Source organism: Nicrophorus vespilloides, unplaced genomic scaffold (genome assembly GCF_001412225.1).
Source record: "Nicrophorus vespilloides isolate i.1.1-1 unplaced genomic scaffold, Nicve_v1.0, whole genome shotgun sequence".
Classification (NCBI taxonomy): domain Eukaryota; kingdom Metazoa; phylum Arthropoda; class Insecta; order Coleoptera; family Silphidae; genus Nicrophorus; species Nicrophorus vespilloides.
The window spans coordinates 84,241-111,417 of record NW_017100091.1 but is presented as its reverse complement, the minus strand read 5'-3'; the positions used below and the strand labels follow the sequence as shown (position 1 = coordinate 111,417).

Genomic DNA, 27,177 nt, shown 5'->3' with positions numbered 1-27,177 from the left:
TATTTTCAATGCTCTAGCATTCAGAAATGTTTAGTCTCTAAAGATCATGTAGGAAGCAACAATAGAATCATGGGTGCTAAGGTTCATAGTTGTTATCCATCTCCTTAATGAAGTAATATTTATGGTACACTTCAGCCAGTTAAGATTTCCACTATTTGCAAATGAAAACTGCTAGTAAAGAATGCTTTCACTTTCTGGGGAACTTGAGTCATCAATACATTGGCAACTAGCATTTAAAGCTCCATTCGGGGATCTATACATTAGTTGCTATCAGCTCACCTAAAAATAATAATTTTATCATTTACCATTCGATTGTGATCTATGTTGCTATCAGCTCCATAATAAAATAAAAATAATTGTATCGATATTGTTGACTACTTCTACTTCATGAGTATTAACAATTAATGCATTCTTATATGAAGACACTGTTCTAAGTAAAAGATTTGAAGAATTGTCCCTACTTAGCTGCAGTTTCTGTTGTATGTTTTCTGAAGACAAAGAACTTTAGTGATCGATGGTTGTTGTACATGTTCCATGTACTTGCCCGATGTGAAATGTGAAGTTCAGAGAAAGGTTTTCCATCCAAAGAAATAGAAGAAGGAGCATGAGCAGTGTTATTGTGATAAGACAATAATAGGAATATGATTCTTCATTACGTCAGTTACAGCTGTAATACATCGCTCTACAAAACGTAAATCCTAAACTAATTATTGACAGAGCTGTACATTGAATAAAGAGGAAATCCAATGAATTTAACTTGCATCAGTAGCTGTCAGTGTGACAGCTGTAACAATAACAGTTCGCTCACTCACACAAACGTAAAATTCAAAAATTCAAATTTCAACCAATCAGGAACGACCGATGCTAGGAGCTCAGATACCTCCTCGCACTCCTAGTCTCCTGGTGCAAATCCCAATTTTATCCCATTTTCGAGAATCATATTCAGGGGGGGACTTGCGTTTTGATTCGCGAAAACCGCCAACTCATTAAAGCTTAATAACTTTCTTATTAATTGACAAAACTAACGTATTTTATAGCAAACGAAAGCGAAAGAATTATTCTTTAAAACTAATTAAAAAAACAATACTATTTATTCAAAAGAACCGCCAACTCATTAAAGCTTAATAACTTTCTTATTAATTGACCAAAACTAACGTATTTTATAGCAAACGAAAACGAAAGAATTCTTATTTAAAACAGTAAATTAAAATTTTATAATATATATGAATATAACCATTTATTTAACTATTTTTTCAATTTGCTGCAATACCTTCACGTTTTTTTTGAATTAATGAATTATCATCACTTGTGCTAATTAAACAATCGAGCACGCAAATTAATGACAAAACTACAACCTTTCCAATAAGCTAACTGACCGGCATTGCAGCCTAGTCAGTCCATCTACTACTATAAGTTATCAAAGTTAAGCGTTTCATTCTCAATTCAATTTGTCGAGATAATTACATCATTGACCACACAATTTAAAGCTGAACCTTTCCAACGAAACTAATGGCATCTTCGACTTACCAACTCCCGGACTTACGAACAAAATTCTAAAAGCACTAACTTGTTACAAGAAGATACATAATGATAAAAAAGTTAACTGTCCAAACAAAAATTGATAATTTCTTTAATAAAATATAATATTTTTGGAAGATGTTCTATCTGTTTGTTGCATTTGTCGTTTTTTTATTATATAATTGTGATGTCTACATCGAAGAGTATTTTTAAGTTTATTTTAATCAATTTTTCAAATTTATTTAGTCAGTAATAAAAGTAAAAACCATGTGGTAAAATAGGTAAATTTTGACTCAACTTACGAACAACTATTTGGAACAAAGCTAGTTTGTAAGTCATATATGTTCATATAATAATTTATATCAACTACAAGTTTTAAACGTCTTGAATTTCTTAGAATCAGAACATTTTGTGGCATGGAATACATTTAATAAAATGTAAAAAAAGAAGCTTTTGCCACAGCCCTATTTCTGCCTCCCTACAGTTTGTAGACCTATAGTGAAGCATTGTGATTTTCGTGTAAAATCTTCAGCATTTATTGATTTGTTAGCAGTCCACAAAGCGCATGTCCACAAAATATGTTTATTATTATTTTTTTTAAATTTATAATGGTGAAAAATCCTTCGAAATGTATAGGTGAAAAGGAAATGTTTAAATAAAAACAGATGATTCAAGAATAATTTAAAAATATATTTGTAACATAAATTTCGATAAATAAATCTATTAATTTTATTAAGCACTTAACAAGCATTTTTACAAGTTTATTTAGTTCAGTTTAGGTATAATCCGTTGATATAAATACATACACATATATATTGTATGCGTATATATTTATTGTCTGCCCTCCGGTGTTTCCACAGAAGTAGACAGACCTGTAGATCTACATGATGTCAAAATACAATACACATCATAACTTTCATGTTCAAACCTTAAAAATATTTAGTTATATTAAAAAATAATAGACGACATATTCATCTATACACAGATCTCCAGGCGAGTTGCGTAACGACTTATTCAGGCTAATATTACAAAAATCGGGAATCGCTTTTTATCAAATTTATTTTTGCTATCTAGTCTATAAATGTATTTCTTATTATTTTTTTTTTCTTTAAATATATATATGTTTCGATCACTTATACATATATAAATAAAACTAAAAATAAATGGAGTAACAACACTTACAACTTTAGTTTATAATTTTACGTGGTTTGTTTACATAACGGCATTTCCTATATAGTATATAAAAGTAAATTTTGTCTTCGAAAAAAAAAAAACTCTAACTATCTATAGTTTTAGTTCCTGTGAATTCGCTTGCCCTAATTACCTCCTCGATTGAATACAAATGTACATATTAAAAATATGTCAAGAGAGTGAGATAAAAAAATAACTTAGAAAAATCATGCAAGGCAAGGACTTTTTACCCTGACTAAGTATAAAATAAACAAAAAAAAAATATATATATAAGATAATGCATACTAAAACTATCTGTGCTATTATATATATATAATCCTTGTTATATAACGCAGGCAATTTGTTTTATTTCATTAATGTTTTCTTGGCGATAATCTGCTGCCTTACTGAGTAGCATATCAGTGAATATAACATTATATAAAAAAAAAAGAAACAACTCAACATTCAAGATGACTAGTAAAGACCGAGCTCATTGGAAGATTAAACAACATCCTGATCAAATACAAAGACTTTTTGATTACACAATTTTGTTCAAAACCGAATGGAGTAAGAAAAAAAAACTGAACGTTTGAAGAGGAAACGTGGCAATTCGGAACGTACAAAAAAAAAAAGATTGAAAAACAAAATAATAATCAAGAAGTTTTACATAAATAATACTGCATAATTACAAACACCAATTACAAAAAAAAAACTTACTTATAACATATTATTTTACCTAAATGGACCCACCTAATAATTAATAAATAATTTAAAAACTCTAGCGAATGTGTCTATCTCTGATCAGGATCTCTCGCAAATTAAAATAAAACAAAACAAAAAAGTATATGTATATAATAAAAAATAATGTAGATTAGAATTACAATTCTTACTTTCATTCATTACAACTCAGTCAGTATTACTGATTTATTCAATTACAATAGAGTAAATAAAATTGCCGTTGCGATATGAAACTTATTGCACGTAAATTCAAATAATTATATATATATATATTCCGTCAATATATAATGTACATGTTATATGTATCTTTTGATTAGAGAATATGCGCGGGTTTTCTTGGTTTGCAAAACTTGAATAGGTTTCGGCAATAAATAATGTAAAGTTGTGAGTGTAGAGAGAGAAAAAAAAAAAACGACAAGATTTTTCAGAATAATCAATACAGAGTAAGTATTTTATTGCATCAAAATTTGAACATTGTTTCAGAAATAGTAAATAATTAATATTTTTATTAAATTTTGCAATCAAGAAAATCCCTGTTCTATAAAAATTAATGATATATATAGATATAATAAAAAAATGAAATAAACGACAAAACGGCAATTCTACTTAATAAACATTAATTTATTTATAAAACATGAACCATATACAAGCACCTAATTGTAAGAATCATGGCAACTCACATCATCAAATCTGGAAAGACAACATACATATTTGTTTTTGACTCTATATATATAAATTAGATTATTCTATTTTGTTATTATAATATATATTTTTTTTTTAATTTAGTTTTTTTTTTAAATTTTAATTATTATTTAATACTTACCATTTTGCGTGTTGTGCTGCCAAGAGTTATTAGAATTTAGAGTATCGTCAGTGCTTAAAGTGTCAACATTTACAGTATTTGCATTCTTTAAAGTTTCTACTGGGATTCTAAAATGATCATTAATGATAAAAAAGATATGCAAATACCAATATTATATGTATAACTTACATGTTGTCAACTGTCTCTATATCTTTACCATTTTTGTGTCCATTCTCTGATGTCTCAGACTTTGAACCATTTAACTTATCAGAATTATTCTCTTCGTTTCGCTCTTCAGTCTACCAAAAATAACAACAATATAGATAGATAGTCATGAGATGAATTGTAAAATAAGTAAGCGAAATGATAAGCGTGAGACTTCAGAAGCGGCATGTGCGTGTTTTAATGTATGATCTCTTTTTCCCTCAAGTTCCACTAAACTAATATTATTTATTAATAGAGCCAATAAATATCGAATTACATATAATTTATGATAGATTACAAATTATAAATACAAAATAATGAAAAATGAAAAAAAAAAATAGATGTGCGGTATTTTTTTTTTGTTTGTTTGTTTGGAAAGCGATATATTTTTGTTCAGGAAACGTTAGTTACCTGTGGAGGTGTGCTACTATTATTCTTCCCTCTGGTGCGAAGCATAATAGCTTCCACACGCTTCCTCCTCGCCTCCCTTTCCTTTTCCTCGTGCTTCAAACGTTCCTGAAGCTCAGCCTTCTGCCTTTCGGCTTCCTCCCTAGCTTTGCGATCTGCCTCTTCCTTGAGAAGCTTCTGCCTGTGTTCTTCCTCCTTTCTCAATCTTTCCTCCTCCTCTCGCCTCTGAGTTTCACGAATTGCCTAAAACATTCGCATTTAGATAATTAATTCCTGCTAACAATTTAAAAAACAATTAAAATTTAAATACTTCTTCTAATCTTTCCTGCTCGGCAGCTCTCATTTGTTCAATAAGAATCCGCTGTTGTTCTTCCTCCTTTTGTTGCCTCTCGAACTCTATTCTGGCTTCTTCCTCGATACGCAACCTCTCCATTTCTGCTTGTCTTTCAGCTTCCTCACGAGCTAAACGTCTCCTTTCAGCTAAAGCAGCCTTAGCTTCCTCCTCAGTGGTAATACGCACTTTGGTCATAGAAGCACTCATGTCAACCACTTCACTGGTTTCTTCCTCGGACTTTTTATCTTCCTTCTGCGGCTCATTGTTGGTTATAGTAACAGTTGAAGCAGTAGTTGTAGTAGTAGTAGTAACATTAGTACTTTCAATCACTGGTGGTGGCGTGGGCTCCTTGACAACTTCTCTCTGCTTGGATTTAACATTTTCTTCTGAATGATTTAAATCGACGAGTTGCCTAAAAAAATATAATTGCAAAAAAACCGAATTCCCAGTCATTCTTTCAGTATAACTTACTCTGTTAAGGATTCACTTTCTACCTTAACTTTATTGTCTATAAGTTCCCTCTCAACCTTTGTCTCTGTGACCTGTGCAACAGGCGGATTGTTGGTTGTGGGTGATGTTATATTCTTCGGGGTCGCATCTGTGGGCGAGCTAGCGGCTGGCTTCCGTTTCAACTTCTCCTGAGACTTCACTAAGCTGGACTTTCTTGACTTAGGCAAAGGCGGTTTAGTGTTTTTCTCTGGTGTGCTGTTGACGGTAGTGACACCAGTCACGGCTATGCTCACAGGTCGCGGCCTCCTTGGAGCGGCCACAGGCCTGGTCCGCATGTTTACAGAACTAGTTACACTGCTAGTACTTTGCTGACTAAGCGAACTGCTAGGTCTTGACGGAGCTGTAAAGAGACCGTTTTAGAAAGTTGCGTAAATTCAAAGCAAATATTTATCATTTTAGTAACAACGAGATTTAAAACAAAACAAAAATAAAGCAATCGATGAAGAATTATGCAATTGAAAAATAGAGATTGCAATATCAACATGTGAAAAATGAATACCTGAAATGCAGTACAAAATAAAAACCGATTATTGTATGTGAGTAAATTAAAGAAAACACACAAACACACCCTTCAGTTTTAAATTCTAGCCTCTTACTCTTCCAATACTATGATATCTTAACTATTATGAATATGTTCTATCTTAAAGAATATTTGTATGAATGATCTAATTGCGGTATTGCAATCTCTAATAAGAATTTGAAACATATTTAATAACTTGTAGATGCGATGATAGGCAACAATAAAAATGATAATATCATAAAGTATTAGTAGAGGTGAAGATGAAAGAGAGGAAGACTTTATCACCAGCCACCGTTTGTTTAGTAAATCCTTCACCACCGTGGTTCCTTTATAGTTCTGTGTATAATTCCTTTGGAGATTTTGTGTAAAACCAACCACCACTGAAGAGGAGGGATTAATGCACTCAAATTGTTTTACCTTCGCTATGATTGCTGGCATTTGCATTGGCCAATTTCTGTTGGCGCAGTTGGGTGGCGCGGGTGGTTCGCGGTGGCGGCAACGGTGCGGCGCCAGCAGACAACTGGTGCATGCTGCGGCTGTCTGATTTACGAAGAGGTCTTTGGGGTGGTCCTAGCTTACTGACAGCTATGTGGCTCATGCTGCGACTGACTGAGGATTGTTGGGTGTGATTTAGGGGTCTTGGGGATGAGGTTTCAGAGACGGGGGCCAAATCGGGCCGCTTCCGTGGCTTCGACAATTGATCTAAACGCGACATCGAATACGCCCTACCTGGTGATCTAGTAAACGGCTTTCGGTTGCCCGAGGACGGCGAATCTTTCGATGGAATGGTCGGCATTAAGTCGGTTCTTCTGCGGCCCACGTACCCACTGACACAGCCTGCCGGTGTCTGAGGCGGTGTGCCTAAAACAGAAAACATCAGATTGTACTACTGACGATCCGACACTCAACGCGGACTACGTTCAATTTTAGTAACATGCATGCAAAGGTCATACTCGAACGAAAGCAAGAGAAGTGTCACACCAGATAAGCGTGCCGGCAAAATAATACCTAAAAAATCAACGACTGAGCGAACAAAATAAAAACTTTCCAAAACTATCTTGAAAAAATTGAAAGAAAACAAAGACAAAAATAAACAACTACTACTCCACACATTCCAAAATTACTATAACAATTACAATAATTGAGTTCTGACAACTACAAAACAAAACGAATAACTTCAAACAATAAATGAAGAGGTACATAAATTCGCAGGAATCATTTCAGCAAATCAGCTCAGGCATATTTCTAAATAATAATAAAGAATAAACATTGATTGAATGCAGCTGCACAATGACAATTTAATACCAAAATGGACCGAAGAGCTGCGCGTCAATTTTTTTCCGTTTGAGATTGCGGTCGTACTCCCCCAGTTGAATATTTCGTGCATAGAGGATGACATTCGCAGAACATCTGTAAAAGAAACAACACCGAAACCTACAAAATGTATATGGGAACATCTTTCAGATAAGTTTCGAAAGCGCGCAAATCTGCATAGAAGAGGACGAGGCTACGGAAACTAAAGGTAGCCAACAACAACAAAAGAAAAATAAAAATTGCGTACTGAGGATGTATCAGTTGCAATAACCATTTGCATGCAGTTTATGTCTTTTCTTGTACATTTATTAGTCATATACCTTCTCCAGAACGTTCTAATCCGCCAGCCGAAGTTGCCCTTTTCTTGCTGCCTCCGTCGAGCTCCCTCTCGGATTGTCTTCTTGTGAGAGGCACCGCAGTGCATGTAATGTTTTGGGTCGAGGTGGCCCTCCTGTGGCCCCAGAACGATCCTATGGAGTCTGTAGGCTCAAGCATGCGGGGTGTGGAGGAGCCGAACGCGAATACCATCGAGCTCCTGTCATTGCGCTTCTTGGCTTCTATTCTGGCCTCCCTCTCTTGATTCCTTCTAAGAATACTCTCAAGCTTATCTCTTTCGGCCTCATAGATCGCCTTCTTCCTTTCCTCTACCTGCTGCCTCCTTGAGTCTTCCCTGACCCTCAGCTCCTCCATTCTTAGCCGTCTTTCTTGCTCCTTCTGCTCTTTGTGCCGCTGCGCTGCCACAGCTTGCGCCTTAATCTCTTCCAATTTCTTCTGACGTTCCTCATTCTGTCGTTCCTTCAGAGTTCTTATTCTAGCTTCTCTATCCTCTGTAAACACAACAATGTAAAATTTAATTAAAACAATTCAACGAGCAAAAGCAACATGCGTTAATCAAAAAGTAAATAAAACAAAACAAGATGCAAGTATTAGTTTCATAGGCGAAGGGTAAATAAACAAAGGCAAACTCCACAACATCAATCGGCGAACTGGGGTTAGGCTGTTTCGCATGTACTTTTGTGTTTCTTTTTTGGTAAGCAAATTTACCTTCGATCAAGGGCGGGTCTGGCCCCACGTATGCAAACCAGTGCATCGTGCCACCTAAATATGTGTTTCAAGAAAATGACGGATCAAAATGGAATAGAAAAGAAAGAAAAAAAGAATATATATGTAAAAAGAAATGAAAAGAAAGTAGAAACTTTTAATGAGCGCATACCTTTAGCAGCAGATGATGGACGGGACCCAGCTGGAAAACAAAACAAATTGATACCAGTTAGTAAAACTGATAAGAATCTAGGTGTCGGAATGAAAAGCGCGGTGGTACTATGATGAGAGGAAATAAACAGAAAACAAATACGTTGAGGCCTCCGAGAACGCGTGGGTATATAATATTAGAAAATCTAAATATAAAGACGAGCAGGAATCGAGGGAATATCATCCAGGCGCGAGGTTCGCGTATTCAAAGTCAAGGTTCCTCTTAGCCGCCTCCTTGTCACAGGTTCAACAACAATCATTTGCCGAATAAATATATATGCATACAGATATTCGCGGACGCCAACAATGAGCATTACCATTGGAATACTAATATGAATTGCCATGAATTAGGTAACCGTAAGTTGAACGCGCGGGGCCCCCTCCGCCTCCGCTATTACGAAACCCACACATTCCAGCTGCGTCCTTGGTGGAACACCTTACAGATCATCGCCTAACACGAATGCACCACAATTTCACGCACACGTTTCGATTCTGGTTTTGCTTTTCCTCGGCCAAGAAGTGAAGGAAAAACCTGGAGGAGGCGCGACGTAACAAAACGGACGCTTTCATAGCATATGCAAGACATAATTGCATTTGAACTGTTAACCTGGAGAGTTGGAGCGTGCGCTAACAGTCGTAAATTTTGTATATACCGAGAAGCCTAGCTAGGCCTTTATTTCACCTTTTTTCCCTGCACTTAATGCCGGTTATTATATTATCATAATTAAGCTATATATAAAGTCTTAATTGAATAAATCTGTTATGTCTAGTAATTGCTTTTCTCTACGTGGCCAATTAAAGTGTCTCTCGTGTATTGAAAGTAGCGAGTCGTCGGGGTGTGAAAATAAGCGCACTTCCAAGTATGCAATAAGGAACTGGTAGACATCAGAAGACATGGGAGAAGGAATGCAACGAAACACTGGAAATGTGAATAATGTGGTAGACGTAATTGCCTAGATGTTTTCATTGGGATCGCGAAGGTCGCAGCGTTTTTCCTCTCGCGATGCATTTCCTTTTCTGTCAAAATGGATTTGTTAGTTTCGTTTGTTAAATTTCGACTAGAGAGGAACTTCTCTTATTTTTTGTTTGTTTGTTTGTTTGTTATTAAGGAGAACCAGTTCGAAGCTATTAACCCACGGAAGAATGTGGAAAATGCGTAACACTCTCACCTAAGGCGTTATGGGACGCAAAGCGCACTCTCTGTTGCTCTGATTTCTTTTTGTCGTGTATCCCTATGTTCTCCGCGGGCAGCGAAGAGATCAGTATGCTTCTGAGGTGCTCGATCGAGGAACTGGGTATACCTCTGCCACCCATCTGAGGACCCATCAGGAGAAAGAAGAAAATCAATGATAAAAAAAGCAGCAAACTGAACAACCCAGAGAACAGCAAACTGCAGTCCAATATTTGGCCGCGTTCAAACCGAGTGACCAATCGACGATAACTAACTTTTAATAATATGTCCGGATTGAAGTGCGCGCGCTCGCCGTCCCTGGCTATTGTGAATATTAATTAGGAATAGCCAAGACACATAAGGAGATCCACAGCTCACTCACGGTTCGGACCTATCCCGAATCAATAGATTCGTTGATCAAGTATCAACCACCTGATGATCACGATCAACCTAAGTTCGTCGAGCAATCAGCCATCACCGCACCCATCTGCATCATTTTCAGTACTGGAGAAACATATCATTTTTCGGCCAACAATATTAATATATGGAACTCGACCCACTGCTGATAAGATAACAGGCTGAAGTGCGGTGAGCAGAGCTCAGATTCGTTGGAAACATCTAGCGTTTCCTTCGGTCGCGAATTTGCAGAAAACTCCACTTTCCACGCTCACCGAGCAACAATTTTTTTTTTCCTTCAATTACTCATTACAGTCGGCATTACTCATTTCCTTAAAATAGTAAGCGAACGAATGCATTCGGTCTCGCTTGCGAAACACTCAAGCGCTTTAAATTAGCTATAAAATAATAGTAATTACCATTTCAGAGCCATACCATTTCAGTATTTGCTTTTGCGAAACGAGGGAATACATTTCTCAATAACAATATTTACGGCCCGTTCCCATGTAATAGCCAAACACAAATAACTCTATTTAGTATTAAATTTACTTTTCAACTGCACAAATCCTTTATTATTCGATTGCATTTCTTCTAAATATTATTCTTATCATATAATTAACAATTAACAGAATAAAAATACAGTTGCATAACCATTGTTACTACATGAATAGAATGTTTTATTTGTATTTTAATCATGCAATTTTATAATGAATTTACTTGTTTATGACAAAGCCACAAATTATTTTAACGTAACAGGACAGTGTAGTATAATTTGCATAAAATTTAGTCGCATCATTTTGTAATACAAGTTTTCGAGTAACATTAATTAAGAGTCTATAGTAAAATAAAAATGGTATGAAAATATTTGTTAATATTAGAGAAAATAACTTTTTTTTAAAGATCTATCGTGTTTCGCAATCAAGGTTACAGGCATGACCAATACATAAATATTTTCTCTAGCGAAAATATGTATAAAGAAACAACAACCGTGACAGACACGAATTTTCATTTACTGCAAGAGCTGAAGGTTTCCAGTACGAGCCTGGAACTAATTTCGGGTCCGGTTAGATAACCCCAGTACGATCGGGTTCAGAGTTGAGGTTCAACAAATAATAATAATCGTAACAAGAATCGTTAATAAAAAAATTCGTTTTAAATTTCGATATGTCTTGAGAATGATGCATACATAACTTCTTTCGCTCCGATTTCCAGACGATTTAATTTTTACAATTCGATGCGTTCGAATAGGTAATTGTCTTTCGCAAAAGCCTTAATTGAAAGCCCGATCCTGCAATTGAAAGAAACGAAAGAATAATCGTGACTGCTAATCAATCGAAAAATTTCGAGCACTCGATTTCTTCGATCTTAGTTTAATGACGAAAGATGATGTACGGATAATGTAATTAACCTGTGCTTGCTTCTCTATTCATCGGCAAATTACACAGCTTATTTGGTGCAGCAGATCGATAAGTCATGATGGACTCTGTCTGTTGTTACCATTCCTTATTTCTTTGGCTTTCTTGCTGTAAAATGTTTAATTGGCCTCAATTTAATTAAAACTTCGAGTCCACGATGAATCTGTTTTATTGCTTAGGAGAGCATAGGTGGAAGAGCAGAGAAAAACAAACCGGAGCAACACAAACACGTTTAAACTAATTAGATCAATTACAGCTAATTGAGAGGTCTAATTAAGAAGAATAAATATGGAATCTCTACGGTTTCTTGCCGCTTGCGAAGAAGGAAAAGATCGTGGAATTTGGTAAGAGTGTCGAGAAGTAAGTAGTGCGGAATATATTCGAAGGTTTTCTGTTTCAGCCGAGTGATATTATTAATAAATCATATGCAGGAAATGAATCAAAATGGAAAGTCTTTAGAAACACGTATCTCGAGACTAAACAAACCAAAAAAAAATAATTATAAATACGTATAAAATTATCGAGCGAGAGATGATTGCGCCTAGAGGAAGAAATGGAGGAGTCCACTTCAGGACATCAGAAATAGTTTAATGAGTTGGAACATTCGAAAATGGATTAATGGAAGCCATTAATTAACACATACGTGCGGAGCGAGTCCGCAAGGCATCGATAAATATTCGCCAATTATAATTATCTCCGTGGCCGAGAATGAAGAACCGAGCTCAATCTCAAACCATTGCGTAATTTTGTTACACCCGAAGGAGCACCGAATTCTACAGCTCCTCAAATCTATTTATTTTTCTATACATACTTCTTCTTTTCATTCTTTATATTTTTTTTTTGCAACAGCAGCGGCAAATTGGAAAACGAGGTGAAATCGCGAAATTGCAATTAATTTTCGTTGTGCTCGCCTAGAAATTATTAATTACCTCTTCTCCAGAAGCACAGCTGCTCCATCATTTTTCTAAGCCATGCACAAGGTACACTGACAGCTTCGAATTCTCTCACACACGTACGCACGCAACTACAAACAAAACCACATCAATTTCTCCGAAAATATTGAAGACCGGATTGCGCAACGAGTTTTGCAGCTACCTGTACTATAACGCGAGCTCCAGCACACAATTCGCAACTAATCTCGACGACCGTTCCCATGTGTAAACACGGCGGCTCTAATTTATCCCACTTAAGGTATTCAAAACGATTTTTTTTCCGCACGTTTCAAGGTGTTCCGAAATTATGCGTGCACCCAACGTAACCAACAATGCAATTCGCACCTGCAGAATATAATTTATAACTCGACGGAGATGCGTGATGGTTCTCAGCGCTTGTTAGATACTAATGACACTTTCCAACATCTCTTCTTTTTTTTATTATTATATTTTGTTTTGTCAGTTGACCTTCGGCCGAAACGATGCTGTGCTATAATTTGTTGATACTCTGGGCTAGTTCGTAACGGTAATTGGTATAAATAATTGTTTATTCTCATATAACTTGCTTGACTACATTTACCAACAATGGGCATAGTGTTAAATGGTTAAATTCAATCATTCCTCTTGTAGATATAAACAAAACCGTTTACTAGCCTATATTCATTCTTCGTAAAGACCACTCGCTTAAGATACAGCTCGTGTAAATGACCTTTGTACAATAGGAAGATCAACTTTGTTTTAAAATATTGCATGCAGTCAACAACTTATAAATTAGATATTTCGTATGCGAATGTCGTCGAGTTCACTGAATAACAATTATATAGAAAAAAACATAATGGACATAAAGTGATCTAACACCTGAGAAATCGATAATCTAATTAAATAATTAAGTTGAAAATCAAATTATGTAATCGTTATGTAATAATATAAATTGCGATGGTAAATTAGAATGTTCTTGAGATAAATGATGCTGTAGTAGAAATTTCTAAGCAATGGCAAGGAAATAATCCTATAAGGATTTTGAACTCGTGTTATCTGTCGTAACAGAAAGATCGCCCACGACAGATCAATAGTATATTTGTATCGATTCGACGACCCCACTAGCGACACCAATTTTGATATCACTTAGACGTTATATAATTTTTTTACGTTGAATCGATACGGCCGAGACCCCGACGCGTTTGATTCGCTTTCGACCCGACCTAGATTCCACGAAACACACGCAAATCAATTAGGAAGAACTATTTTTGAATTCGATTTTATGGATTTTATCCTTCAACGGATACATCACGACTCTCGTATCAAAACCAATACATAATGGAAACAAATGAAAGTTCTCGTATGCTTTGTTGTATTCTTCTCCTATTATATATATATTTTTTTTTTATGTCGTCGGTTTTATATGGCTGAGCTCACGTATGAAATCATTTCTATTCTGGAAACCTTTATCACGTAGCATAGGAATCTACGTGTAAAAAGTGAAACACCGTGGCGTACAGTAATTTTCCTTGGCTCCGTTGCAGCAGACTGTGACTTATGTCATCTAGATAAGAAATGCCAGGGCGGATTTCATATGTGGAAGAGATCGTGACTTCGATCTGTTATCTCCTGAACGGGGGGAGAAAAACTGTTTAATTAAAAGTGAAAACACGCTTTTAGAAAACCGCAGAGATTTGTTGGGGTCAAGAAGCACTAAATTATTCAGAGAGTCGACAGCAGTAATCGCGAAAAAACCATTATGAAAATTAGCGCGAGAGCAATTTGCGTGGCCCCAAAGACGAAATTAATAATGGTATATGGGTGGAATGGTAAGTTCGCGTGCGTTTCTTTCGTTTTTGCATGGCCGTGGGTAGGGCAGCTGTTACACCCTTAAAACAACACACACTCACACACACGATGGAGTCCATGTGGGTCGATCGATGGATGGTATAACAAATTTTGATGGGACTTCGAGTACAGAATTGATCATTGTTCATTTCGTATGCATGTACCTCGCAGGATGACTCTTAACATATACACTCCCATTTTCAGTGACTAACTCAGTCGTCGTGTAAGGCGAGAGATTCGACTCGTTTTATTGCAATTATGATTTGGTAGGCGAGATTCCATTAAAACGCCATCCGCCAAGCAACGTTGTTTATTACCCCTTTTCCACCAATAATCTACATCCAGAATCAATTTCACGTTTCCAACAACAACCTCCAGAAGTACTCAATTTCATTGCAAATCTTTACTAAACTTATTACTAAATAATTACAAAAATCATTTCCTTCTAACTCATCAAACGTAACTAAACTAAAACTTATTTATCATCAATATCTTAATTTATTTTCACACTTCTATTATCTATAATTATTGCAATAATATTGTTACCATTTACGTAACATTTAATGATTACAAAATGCCTCTGATCATTAAGAACTATGAATGGTTCGAAAGACCGTTTATTTCTTCTCTCAGGACTAGGATCGGAATACTAATGCAGGTCGATAGCCCTAAGTAACTCAATAAAGATGGTTATTATTCTGAATACTAATCGACAAAGTAATCAAAGATCTAGTTCACATTTCCATATAATAACAGTAATAAAAAAATATATATATATACACAGCAGTACTAATTACACACCGCGTTTTAATATTATTATTATCATTTTTTTTCTACAAACGATTGTAATTATAATGATCATTACAAATGTGTTTACTCGTTTTAATGTCCAGAGGTCGAATAAAATGCAGAACAAAATTTCGAAAGCAATAGCAAAAATACGTAATGAATTTGTATTTTTTTTGTTGCGCTATTGAATTCTTCATTATTATATTATAAAGCATCGCATCTGCATTCCGCGTTCGCTACGAATGCGCTCGTCCGTTTCTATATATATTATTTTTTATATTTTTTTTTACAAGCTAACGCTAGTTTCATACACAGATGCATTACGTAATTGTTAACGCGCGCGCTAGTTGATTGGTTTTTAATTGGATATTCGTTGTATAACTTATTTTTTTTTTAATTTCATCCTTTCTCTCTTCGAAACTATACTGTATTTTTTCAATCGAACTAATCCGATACAAAGCTTCATTTATTATTTCATGCAGCAGGCGCATCGATTCAAGTTCAAAACAAATAAATACACCAATCGATAAAGTCGTTATCGATTGATTGCCGGTTGTTTTTGTTGTTACGTTGATCGCGTAATAATTACCCAACTGTGGTTACGAGGAAAAACAAATCGATGCAGTAGATAAGGTTGAATTTAACAACATTTTGCTGTAATAATGTTTTCAAAATTCTGTAAATTTCACGTTAATTGATTTATAGCGTCTATAGGTAACCAGTCTTGCACAATAACTTCAATTGTTGACCTTGACTGCAATTATTGAAACTTAATTATAGTAATTAATGAAGATTTTTATTCTTGGATCAAATCAAAACCATGTTTTAGATGTGTGATGTAAGGAAATGAAAGGATTGTAACTTTGGTTGGAGCGGCGATGAAAAGACAGAAGTAATTGGAATCACCTCTTGCTTGTTCAAAACGACTACTCGTTATAATCGTATATAGGAATATTTAATCCAATTACCGTTCTCGTTCCTTATTTCATTAGTTTTTTCTTCTTCTTCTTCTTTTCATCCTGACTGCGCTTTTCGTATATATTATTATTATTATTGAAATCTGCTATTTGCAGCTATGATTATAATTAATGTCAAGATGGTTATTAAGATTGAAATACGTCGAGTCGATGGATGAAATTCGTTTGTAATTCGCGAAGTGTAACGGGAAACTCGGTAACCGCAATAATAGCATTAGAACAAGGTTTTTTTTTTCGAGCACACACACACATACAAAAATTGCCTGCAAACACGAAAAACCGGAGACAGGCTATGAACAATTGTGATAGCTATAAACAGTGTTGGGAAACAGAAGGAACGACAATGATGATTATTGCAGAACTTATCGAACACAATCTGCAGCAATGCGGAACACACGGTAGAGAAAATCGAGCAGTTTGTTTATATAAAACGGCTCGTGCTTCTTAATTGCGTTCGAAATTCATTCGAGCTATATTTTCATATTTTAATTGCCCTCCTAATACATTGAATACCCAATTAAATGAACAATCCTGTAGCTGTGTAGTACCTCTTTCTTATCCTCCTCCTTTTACTGCTGCTGCTGATGCACTCCAAGAAAAGAAAGCACCGACCGTTTTAGTGCTTTTAATTCGAACACAATAGTCTTCGTTATTGCCCATCTTAATTACTAATTTCACGAGCGCAGAAACGAAATGGAAAGAAATGAAATAATAGCTTCGGGAGAAAATAAAGAAACCACCGAGCGATTCCAATTTATCAGCATGAAACGACACACGAAAAAATAATAATAATAAATAAGCATGAAAGTGCGCTTTTAATTGCCAGATTGATGAGAGAAATCTTAACAATTATTATATTATCATCAATATTATCAATTTCCGTAAATTTTAATATCAGATTTACAAAGTTGAAAAAAGTTTACAAACATTTTAAATATTACATAAACGCTTATTCTAATAATATAGAAACATATTTCTTTTTTTGCTCGTTTTCTTCTAACACGCACTTCTTTTTATCTATTCAAACTTTTCCAACCTTCGCACAGTAGTATCACAGCACTCGAAGACTCAACCTTCTTGGACTCTCGCGATTACAAATTTCTTCCTCCTCGCCACAGCCCCTTTTTAAATCCATCATTCCTTATGGCTTTACCACGAGATAGGATACATGGATAAACCGGACCTAAAAGTACAGTGTAATCAATAACATGTACAGGAAATCATATATTGTACCAGTAATTCTGAATGATTCGTTTCTTAGAAAACAGTTAGTAACATATACATTGGTATTAGTACTATGTATAGTAGTTAGTTAGTAACAACACATATACTGCTAAATACGCTATTTGTTTGCACGATCTCAGTTACAAGCAGACAACGTTCAATCCTTAATTGCACTTAATCCGTCCATAACAAGGAGTGTACGTTTTTTTCACTTCCTTCAATTTACTCAGCACAGCGCACATTTTTTTTTTGTTGTAAGCTTCAATTCTTATTTCCTCATTTGTAGCATAATTGCAATTAGCATTCTTAACTGCAGACCTCATTTCGCCTTGAAACGATATGATTTTTATACTCACACAAATAAATTTTATAGTTGATTTTAAATAAATTGTTTGGAATAATCCACGAGTGTACTTTGAAACTATTGGCTAATGCGCAAATGATCAAAATATTTCAACCAAAAAACACGTTTTAATTGATTTCACCTTGAAAATGTTTAAATACTTATTACCGTTTTCTCTGATAAGTAAAATTTTTAACATAGAGTACAATGCTAAGAAGTATTAGAGTTTCTCTACTTAAAGATTAACAAATTTCATTCATATACATGGACAGTTGAATTTCTAAAGCCAAATACAATAAACGAAGAAGGATTTTCCACAGAATTTCTCCAAAGAAACTAAATTTCAATGGGCAATAAACCATAAGTAATTATCGGTTAATATTAATAATGAAGCACGAAATATTTGCAACGAATGCGTAAACGAAATGCTGGTGTTGTTACGTGATAACGTCGGATGCTTATAGCAACGAGATAAGATTGTACAAACTAAAAAGAAACAACAAAAATTATACCTTGAAATTTACAACACCAGCACGCTCCATTTTTTTTTAAATAAATACATATTCGTTGGATAAAAGGGTAATTTGATTTTAAATGACTCCCGCGAATCAAAAACAAAATGCCAACGGCGCTTGGAAGAAGATGTTGTGAAATCTTGTGATCTGGCAGATCGTTTCTTTCCATTAAGACTCATTTTGTGCCCCACAGGTGGGTCACGAAATTCAACTGCAAACCATTCACAATTGAACAATATTAATAATATGAATCAAATGACTTTGCGGTTTCGACACGTTAACAAATAACAAAAAACACAATTGTTATACATGGACATTGTGAAATGACACATTTCAACAAAATATTTAAACTCGCAAATGAATCTATAAGCACAAAAAATGGTTAGCTTCAATTTGCTGTAATTGAAATGTAAATAGTTGAAGACACCATTCTTAGTGTAACTAATTTTAGTAACTATAATTTGCAAATTGTGTAACTGTTTTTAATCACGTACAACTGTTATTATGATCATCATAAAAAAATGCTTTATAAACTTTGACGTGCTTTGAGGAGTCGTATTGCAAGAAAATTGGTTTCGAGAAAATTTGTTGCATCAACAAAAAGGAAATTGATTCGGTGCAATGGTATACAATAATAACATGTCGGATTTGTAAAGAGTAAAGCCTTATCGATCGCATCGAGGGAATTCAATTGGAATTGAATGGAAGCAATTGTAATGTAAAGATATTATTCCAATTGTGTAATCTCGGATGTCGTCGTGACATTTGAAAGGGTAAGCCTTACGGATTGAATATGCTGACTTCAATTGGAATTGAATGGAGTGAATTGTAATAACAATAATATATATATATATATATAAATTGAGAGAGAAAGACTTGGACAATTTCGCCGCACCCACGGTGAGCAACAGGAGGTAGGAGAAAACCACTCGAGCAGTCCTTATCAAATAAGGTGCGTTTGCTGCATTGATAATAAATAAGGTTTATACCACTAAAACAAATGGATGGTGAAAGACGGAGTCGGAGGGAGAGAGCGGTTATGCAAAAGACCGATTACGAAACATCCGCGAATCGCTTGGAATTAAATACTACTACGACAACGACGAAAGAAACGAACAAAAAAAAAATGGACAAGCAACTACGGCTTCATAAGCAATCTGTCGAGGTGAAGAGAAATAAAAAAAAAATGAAGGAGCTGGCGGAATGTGTAACATGGGAGAGAAAGTTTCGGCGGTTTTTATTTTTCCTACTTGTGTCGCTTATTTTCTTTTTCGTAGATAATTGATTAATCCTAATTTTTTGACAAAACAGAAATAAATTAATGAATATGACAAAATAAAACGAACGAATTGCGATGGTGTAGTATTTGTATTTGGGAGGCGAGTAACTTTCATTTCAACCATACGTGCCCATTGATTTGTTACGTAGCCGACAATGAAAACCGATTCACCCGAATGTAAATCAACGATGATGATGATGATGATAAGTGAATAGGCGTCGTCGATTCCGATTGATTTTGCAATTAGCGGGTGGTGGGTGAAAGGGCCGTTCGCGCACTCGCTAAAGGTTGAGGTCACACTGTGTACAGCTTATTGCTGTATATGAATGATGATGCATGGGTCAAAATGGTTACAAATGGCTTACAGATCCAGACGTTTCCCATCGGGGCGACCTGCAGGAGGCGCGCATCGAAGTCGAGGCCCGCGAGGTCTTCCTGCAGCCGCGATATGTCCATCTTGAGCGCCCTTTCAGGAATCAGGAACATGTGGTCGGTCATCGTAAGCATTTCTTACAAGAAATCAAAAATACTACAGTTGTACCGGAAGATCAAACCACCACGAATAGATGTGTGTCTGTATGATGTGTGTGTTAATGTTTTGTTGTTGTTGTCTGCTGGTTTTGTTATTTGTTGTTTTCGATATATCCTTTATCCGTCAATTTGGTTCCGATGTGTCCACTTTGGCCGCAGTTCAAACGGGATATAAATAAAACATATCAGGAACCTCAAAGTTCAAACAGCGCACGGGGCCCGTTACTCGTTCTGTTTCTTTCCTTTTTATATATAAGGATTTTATATATTTTTATTTATGTTTTCGCCTCTCTCGGTACAAGACTCTCCTCTTTATGTCCGCTTCGTCCCGATGCGTGTATATTATCTTTGAACTCCTCTAATCGATCCTTGGAGTAGTCGCGACTCTTCGACTTATCGTCATGTCATTACACGATTGTAGGTAGGCATGCCCCGATGTGTATCTATGTGTATCTTTGTGTATCTATCGTCGAAGACACCTCTAGACGTACGAACCGGACCGCTTTCGATGGGTCGAACCGCGCAACTGAGACCGAAACGCGCGCGAGCTGCACGCCCGTCCGTCGTCAACACCGACGACGGCCACGCTACCGTTTTATGCCCGACACACGTCCAGAACCGTCAGATCATCTGATCTGATGCAATTCATCATCATCATCAAACATCATCATCCGCAACCACCGCTGGTCATCCATCTGGATGACCTGCTCGACCTCCTATCCTAATGCGCTCAGAAATTGACCCGACCCGGACAATACGCCTACCCAGACCCGCTCCTTTAATCACCCATCTCTTGTCTCGCCTTACGAAATTCCACTAAACTGCACTCATCGCAATGCAACGTCGCTGCAATTATCTCTTAGCAACATGAAATTGATGACTTTTCACATTGCAACATGCTTTGAGTTTACGCAAATCCAAATATTATATAGATGATTCACAGCTTGCAACAAAACAACCGAAACGCAGAACTTGTTCAATCTCAATTGTTAATCATTTCTAATTGAGAACCTCAATTGGATTCCATTAAAACGTAATATCCTCCAAGCATCAACAAGTCTATTAAACAACTAATTAAACCAATCTTTTAATTACTATAAAAAAAATCTTATTTAAAATACGGATTAATAAAATTCAGTATTACTAAATTACTTTTAAAAGGATTAACAAACAAATTTAGATAAGATAATGTAATCAAACGCAATACATGTTACAATTATCGTTTGAACATTTGATCCAACGATTATTAAAAAATTAATCATAATTTTGATAAGCTTATATTACCTATGTAAAGGTAATTCCAATTTTTGTGTGTAATATTTTATTTCCGTTTCGAAATCACTAGAATAAATCAAAAAACAAAAGAATTTATAACAAAATTCACAAGTTTTCTGTTGCTCTCACTATATAATTATTTTTTTTTAATAAATGATATTATTGTCTATCATAGTGTACGTTGAAAGTAAATTACATTGATTTGTTTCCGAACTGACCGATTCTAAAGAATTCATAATTCAAAAAGCAGACTATTCTAGGTCGAGCCCAGTCCTTGAACTTACGGTTCTGATGGTATTGTGATTGCTTGAGCATAAAAGGAGATGGACTACCATGTCGCTGAATAAATTACAATTTCGATTCTAATAACCGTTGAATTACTGTTATCAGAATTAAAAATTTAAAACTAAACATTTGTAATTGTCCATTACTAATTTAACTAATTGCAATTAGCAGCAAGTCCTCAAAATCTTATATCTATAAGGAAATTTGAATACTAATACAAAGTATTTAAAAAAACAGGTAATATTAAAGATGTTATTCCACTTTCACAATTAAGTTGCAAAAATTATTATAGTACAAATTTCAATACTTGATTTTGACCAGCCTAAACAGTTATTGTAAATAATTAAAATGTTATTATTCCGATGAATACAAAAACGAACACATAAAACTTATGTACTGTGATTATTTCTAATTGCGTGTCTAATTAAGATTTCTAAAAAAAAAAATAATGAAAACATGAATTAATTAAACAGTTACTGAATTGGCACGTTCCAAATCCAAAGAGTACTAATTATTGTTTAGATTTTTTTTATGTCTGTATCTTTTAAGTCTATTACAATTTTTGAAGAAAAAAAAAGTATTAAATACAATAACTATCTAAGGAAACATAATTTAATACTAAAGAAGCAAAGAAAAGGCAAAGTCGACATCAAATACTTAAAAGTGTAGCAGTTATAAGATTATTCGATCACGCGAGGTTAATTGCCGCGTTTAGAAATTCCAATGGAAAAACCCAAAGATCAGACTTACGCTCAAAACAGAGAGAAGTAGAAATAAAGTAACAACAAAAAAAAAAAGCAAACGCGTGGAATCGAAGAAAAATAAAAGCGAAATTAGAAATCATAAAAATTGAAGTGATGATCATTAGACCCTAACAAAATTATTCAGAACTTTCCACCGCTTTAATAACAATAAATAACTAATGGATTAATTTAGAAATCTTTTATTTTTGCTCTTTCTTCTTCTCCTCACATTATTTTCAAAAACCGAATTGAAACGTCTTACGCAATTCTCTATGTCTGGTCCTGTCTTGGGATCAAGACTCAGGCGAATATCAACTGGTTTAAGCATTTCATCACGCAGAGGAGTCGCATACAGCCAGAACAACCTTCGGTTTTGACGAGGACCGAAAAATTTTGTATGGCGAAACGATTATCGCTCGGGATCTGTCTCAACTTTTATCGTGTGGGCTTTTGTCGGGACATCATAAATAACGCTTAATTTCGCCTTTCCTCCTGGAAATGTCCAGTTTCCATTGTGTAAAACTCGTTGGTTTTTGACCTTCGTCGAGAGTAACAACGAAAACAGTAACAATAAATCATAAGTCATGCATTTGGACAATTGCACTTGACTCACAGGGGGGGCAGATCAAACAAAGGCAGGAGAAGACCAAAAAAAAAAGGTAAACACGATTTCTAATTGCCCCTCTCTTTCGTCGGAAGTGGAAAGAATTTTTGAGGTTTCATAAGCGATCGGTATTTTTCCTCGGGTGTGTAAATAGAGCAATTGTAAAAGGCACCGTTATATAAGCAGGCTAATTTGAATTGCCAAAAAAAAAATGAACGCAGCAAAGAGAGGAGGAACAAATTAGAGAATAAAACCGCACAGCACACTAAACGAGTGTACACAAATATATATGTATATACAAAATAGGCGTTAATTAGACAGTTGTTATTTATTCCATCAAATTTAGAACGGCAAGTGGTATACGCTCCGTATTCATAAACAATGAGAACGATTACGGTTACATGCATATGGATGCCTCCAATCTGTCTGATCGTTCGAGTTTGAAACGTAAAATTTAGGTGGTAAGAAAACGAATGACTGCAAACGTAGGTACTTGCATCGCTTGTAACGGCTTCAATTGATGGTTAAATTGAAATTGGTCACTTGTGATTGTTCAATTTGATGATGTACGTGACATCCAAGATGGATCGTGCACAATCTCAAGCTTCCAATCAGAACGCATTACGCACTTGGTTGTCACCATTGATATACTCATGTATCTATCTCCATCTTTAATACCTTTAACTACCATTCAATCCAATTGAAACCCAGTTCCACCCGCAAAAACCTTGAAACTACATATATTCAAAACCTTAGTATAACACGTTTAGCCCTCAAAAACTATTTTTTTAGTAATCTGTATTTACTGTGTGGATTTATTCGTAAATGATTGTTACTTTGTTCAGTGTATCCTTGGAATAGCGAAGGTGGCAGAACGCAAATTCCAGCAGCGCTGATTAAATTGTAAACGCGAAAATAACTACCTATGGGCTGGCAACACGAGCTTAATCAATTGGATTCCTAAAATGACATCCTCTGCGGCAAGCAGGAGGAATCCGCGGCGCACAGAAATAGAGTCATCTGTGGAAAGCCCGATGTTTCCGCATAATTAAGATAAGTGGACAACAAAATAAGAAATAGAAAATGATTCACTATTTTAACGGTGGAGGTAATTTGAATAACAAAATATGGACTAAATAAATAATAAGCAGCGATGACGAATGTTGCACAGGTGGACACATATCGCACATACGCGAAACTTTCACCCGAAACTAAAACAATTTCACCTGCGGAAATAAACATTAACAAAAGCAGCAACAACATAAAAAAAAAAATTATAAATGCGTTGGTCGATGATGACACTTGTGGAAAATTTTCCACTTGCGAAAGTTGCCCGGATCGCTTCCAAAACTGCTCCAGCGACTAATATTAATTGATTGTTTCCTGTATCTCTAATTATATGGAAGCGATACACATTCTAAGGTGCTTACTACAAAGCTTATGCTTTCGAATTCCATCTTCTGTCTGTTTTTTTTTGGTTTAACTTTGTGCAATATTTCTTGTTTTTTTACATCCATTCCATTTGCTGCTAATTAATTAAAGGCGGATTGAGAGACGGAGATGGCGTCGAGACGCATTGTGGATGGAAAGGAAAGAGAGGAAAATTGTATTCCAAGTTTAAATGGAATGCGCCGCAATTTATAAATAGAACAAGCTCAGGATCGATCCGATTCAAATCCACTCTCCCGTCCTGTGATCCGAGAGCGAAATAGTAATAATGCTCTCCGTAGTCGACAAACAATGCCAGGTTCTAAAATTAATTAATTAGAGCTTGTTTTCGGGGTATGCGACTCGCACTGCGGATATTTTCGTATTTGGCAAAAAGCGAACGGCCTTGGATGGGAAACGTTACGTACGCACGACGAAATTTTGGCCTAGGCTTTTGAGCGCCGCCCACACGCCTCATTACATTTTGCGGATATATCATGATGATGTTGATGATACATGCGCTCTCCTAGGCGACGTGAATCACTTTCGGAGTGTATCAACCTCACCAATTAAAGTTTCCTTTCGTAACAATTGAAATGGACAGCGTAACAATTACTGTGCGTTGCAACGCAATGCCCGAAGACTCTTCAAATCAACGTGGAATTACAGTTATTAACATTAATTAACGCGAATTAATATTTCAGGCGATACCTAAGGACAGTCTTAATTAAGAAACGTTTACGGGCGGCACATAATTTCCGAAATCCGGTCCATATTTCTTACAGATATATTTTTTCCTCTTCCTCCAAACAAAAATTGTATAATTGATCAATTAAATGCACCAATAAACACCACGAACATTCTTCAACATTTTAGTTTCAACATTTTCAGCTGTCTCTAAAGTAATTAGTACATAATATCAAGCAGTAAAGTATTGCTATCATATCATATCAATAAATTGTTCTTCTTTTATTCGATTCATAATATTTCCAAACATAAAACCGATAATAAACCTATCAATTTCAACCCTGGCCGGACCAAGCATTGATCGTCGACTGCGGTACTCGATTGCAGATTTAAAAAGTTCTCGTAATAAATTCCATCTGCAAATCAATTCATTATTTCTTCAACTACAATTACGCAATACCAGAGTGGATGGTGCAGACATCATTTAACAACGCCCTAAAGTCTGAATTTAATGAAATGTCTTTTAAGCATCAGCGTTTTATTGTTGAACTTTAACTAAAATCTTTCTCTTATGGATAGAGTACTTCTGTGTCTTAGATTTTAAATATTTAAATGTACTGAAATAATAGTATATTGTTTTTATATGATTCGTATTAATAGAATAAAAAAGATGATTAATTTTTCAAATATTTTCAGATTATTTAGATAAGAAGCAGTTGTAAAGTTTTGAAACAATTTATAAAAATGTTTTTAATGGAAACTGCCTAGCCAAAACAAATTTAAGGCTTTATCAAAAAGTTGGTTGTGTACATGCAAATGACTATTGATTGTTTTCGGCTATTTTGTGTGTATATGTAGCTACGTTGAATATCGCATGTGGGAACCAAAAATTTGTAGATAACGAGCAACAATCAATAGTTTCAGAGGAAAGCCGATTGAACACATGTCGTATTCGTAGGTGGCCCTTCCTAATCATGAATGAGAGGTCCGCGAGGAGAGAGCGCCGTGCGTCATAGTATTTTGGGGGCTTATTTTAGAACCCGTATGTCATCATTATAAATACTTATAGAAACATACATTTTGATCAGCGACGGTTCTAACGTGATCTGGAGTGTGCATTATCGTATTTACATAGGTTCAATTGAACTTCGAAATATGCGAAGCTATTCGAAGAACGATTCCAAAAATAAGGTAGACGTGCTCGAGCGAGCACAGGAGGAAGAAGCGAGAGGAAGAGAAAAGAGAGACGTCGAAGAAGAAGAAGTAGCTTAGAGGAGGAACGAACAGAATAGAGAAAAAGGCCGAGGAATAACTAAGTAAAACATTACGTTCGTTGCACACAACGCATAGATGTGTGTATTTTAAGATGGGATTCGTGACATTTTATTGATGCAAATAGATGAACGCTCATTTGATGAACGGACAGTTGCAGTACATATTGCAGATGAGATGATGAGTTTTAGCCAGAAAGAAATGGGATGGGGGGCCTGAAATGTTCTCGCCTAGGTGTGTGTACAGAAGAGCAGGGCTGCGATGTAGTCGCCCCCTTGCAAACCAGACACCACCATAACGAGGGGGTGAGAAGGGAAACTAATTCCTTGCCAACGTCACACGCATCCCAACCAAGCCCATGCACCACGGCCTCGGATATATTCAAATGATTCCATTTAATATCTGCCTGAATTTGATTATCTAGGAGTTAACAACCTACAGATGGTCGAATCTTCCGGATTATATAACGCGATGAAGGGTGGACCGGGCGAGCTGGCCTCGGGATGGGTGCGACATACGTTAAAAACCACGACGGTGTAAAATTATTGAAAATATTTGTACTTTACCTATGTTTTTTAATTGATCGGGATTGTCCTGTCCGTTTTCTGCCATTTTGGCACACCGTCACACTACAGCACCACCACACTTAAGAAAACGACAATCATAATACAACAAACTTCACCATGAAGATGGCGTTTATGACCATCATGGTGTC

At 35.6% G+C, this 27,177-nt stretch overlaps 1 protein-coding gene across 11 annotated transcripts; it reads right to left on the bottom strand.

Moving 5' to 3' along the window:
- Nucleotides 1-4,026: 4,026 nt before the first annotated feature.
- On the bottom strand, nucleotides 4,027-27,141 carry LOC108567600 (MAP7 domain-containing protein 2-like). 11 transcript variants are annotated; one of them, XM_017928172.1, is made up of 12 exons: nucleotides 27,029-27,141; nucleotides 8,732-8,761; nucleotides 8,563-8,616; nucleotides 7,839-8,345; nucleotides 7,510-7,614; nucleotides 6,622-7,065; nucleotides 5,646-6,024; nucleotides 5,151-5,586; nucleotides 4,844-5,083; nucleotides 4,418-4,527; nucleotides 4,250-4,356; nucleotides 4,027-4,116 (listed from the first exon to the last, which is right to left on the bottom strand). In XM_017928172.1, the coding sequence occupies exons 1-12, from the start codon at nucleotides 27,072-27,074 to the stop codon at nucleotides 4,103-4,105; spliced, it is 2,472 nt and encodes an 823-aa protein (XP_017783661.1). In that variant the 5' UTR covers nucleotides 27,075-27,141; the 3' UTR covers nucleotides 4,027-4,102. The 11 variants fall into 11 exon arrangements, with proteins under 11 accessions (XP_017783661.1, XP_017783656.1, XP_017783662.1 ...); XM_017928167.1 differs by lacking the exon at nucleotides 27,029-27,141 and adding an exon at nucleotides 20,003-20,748; XM_017928173.1 differs by lacking the exon at nucleotides 27,029-27,141 and adding an exon at nucleotides 12,681-12,726.
- Between the last annotated feature and the right edge of the window lie 36 nt (nucleotides 27,142-27,177).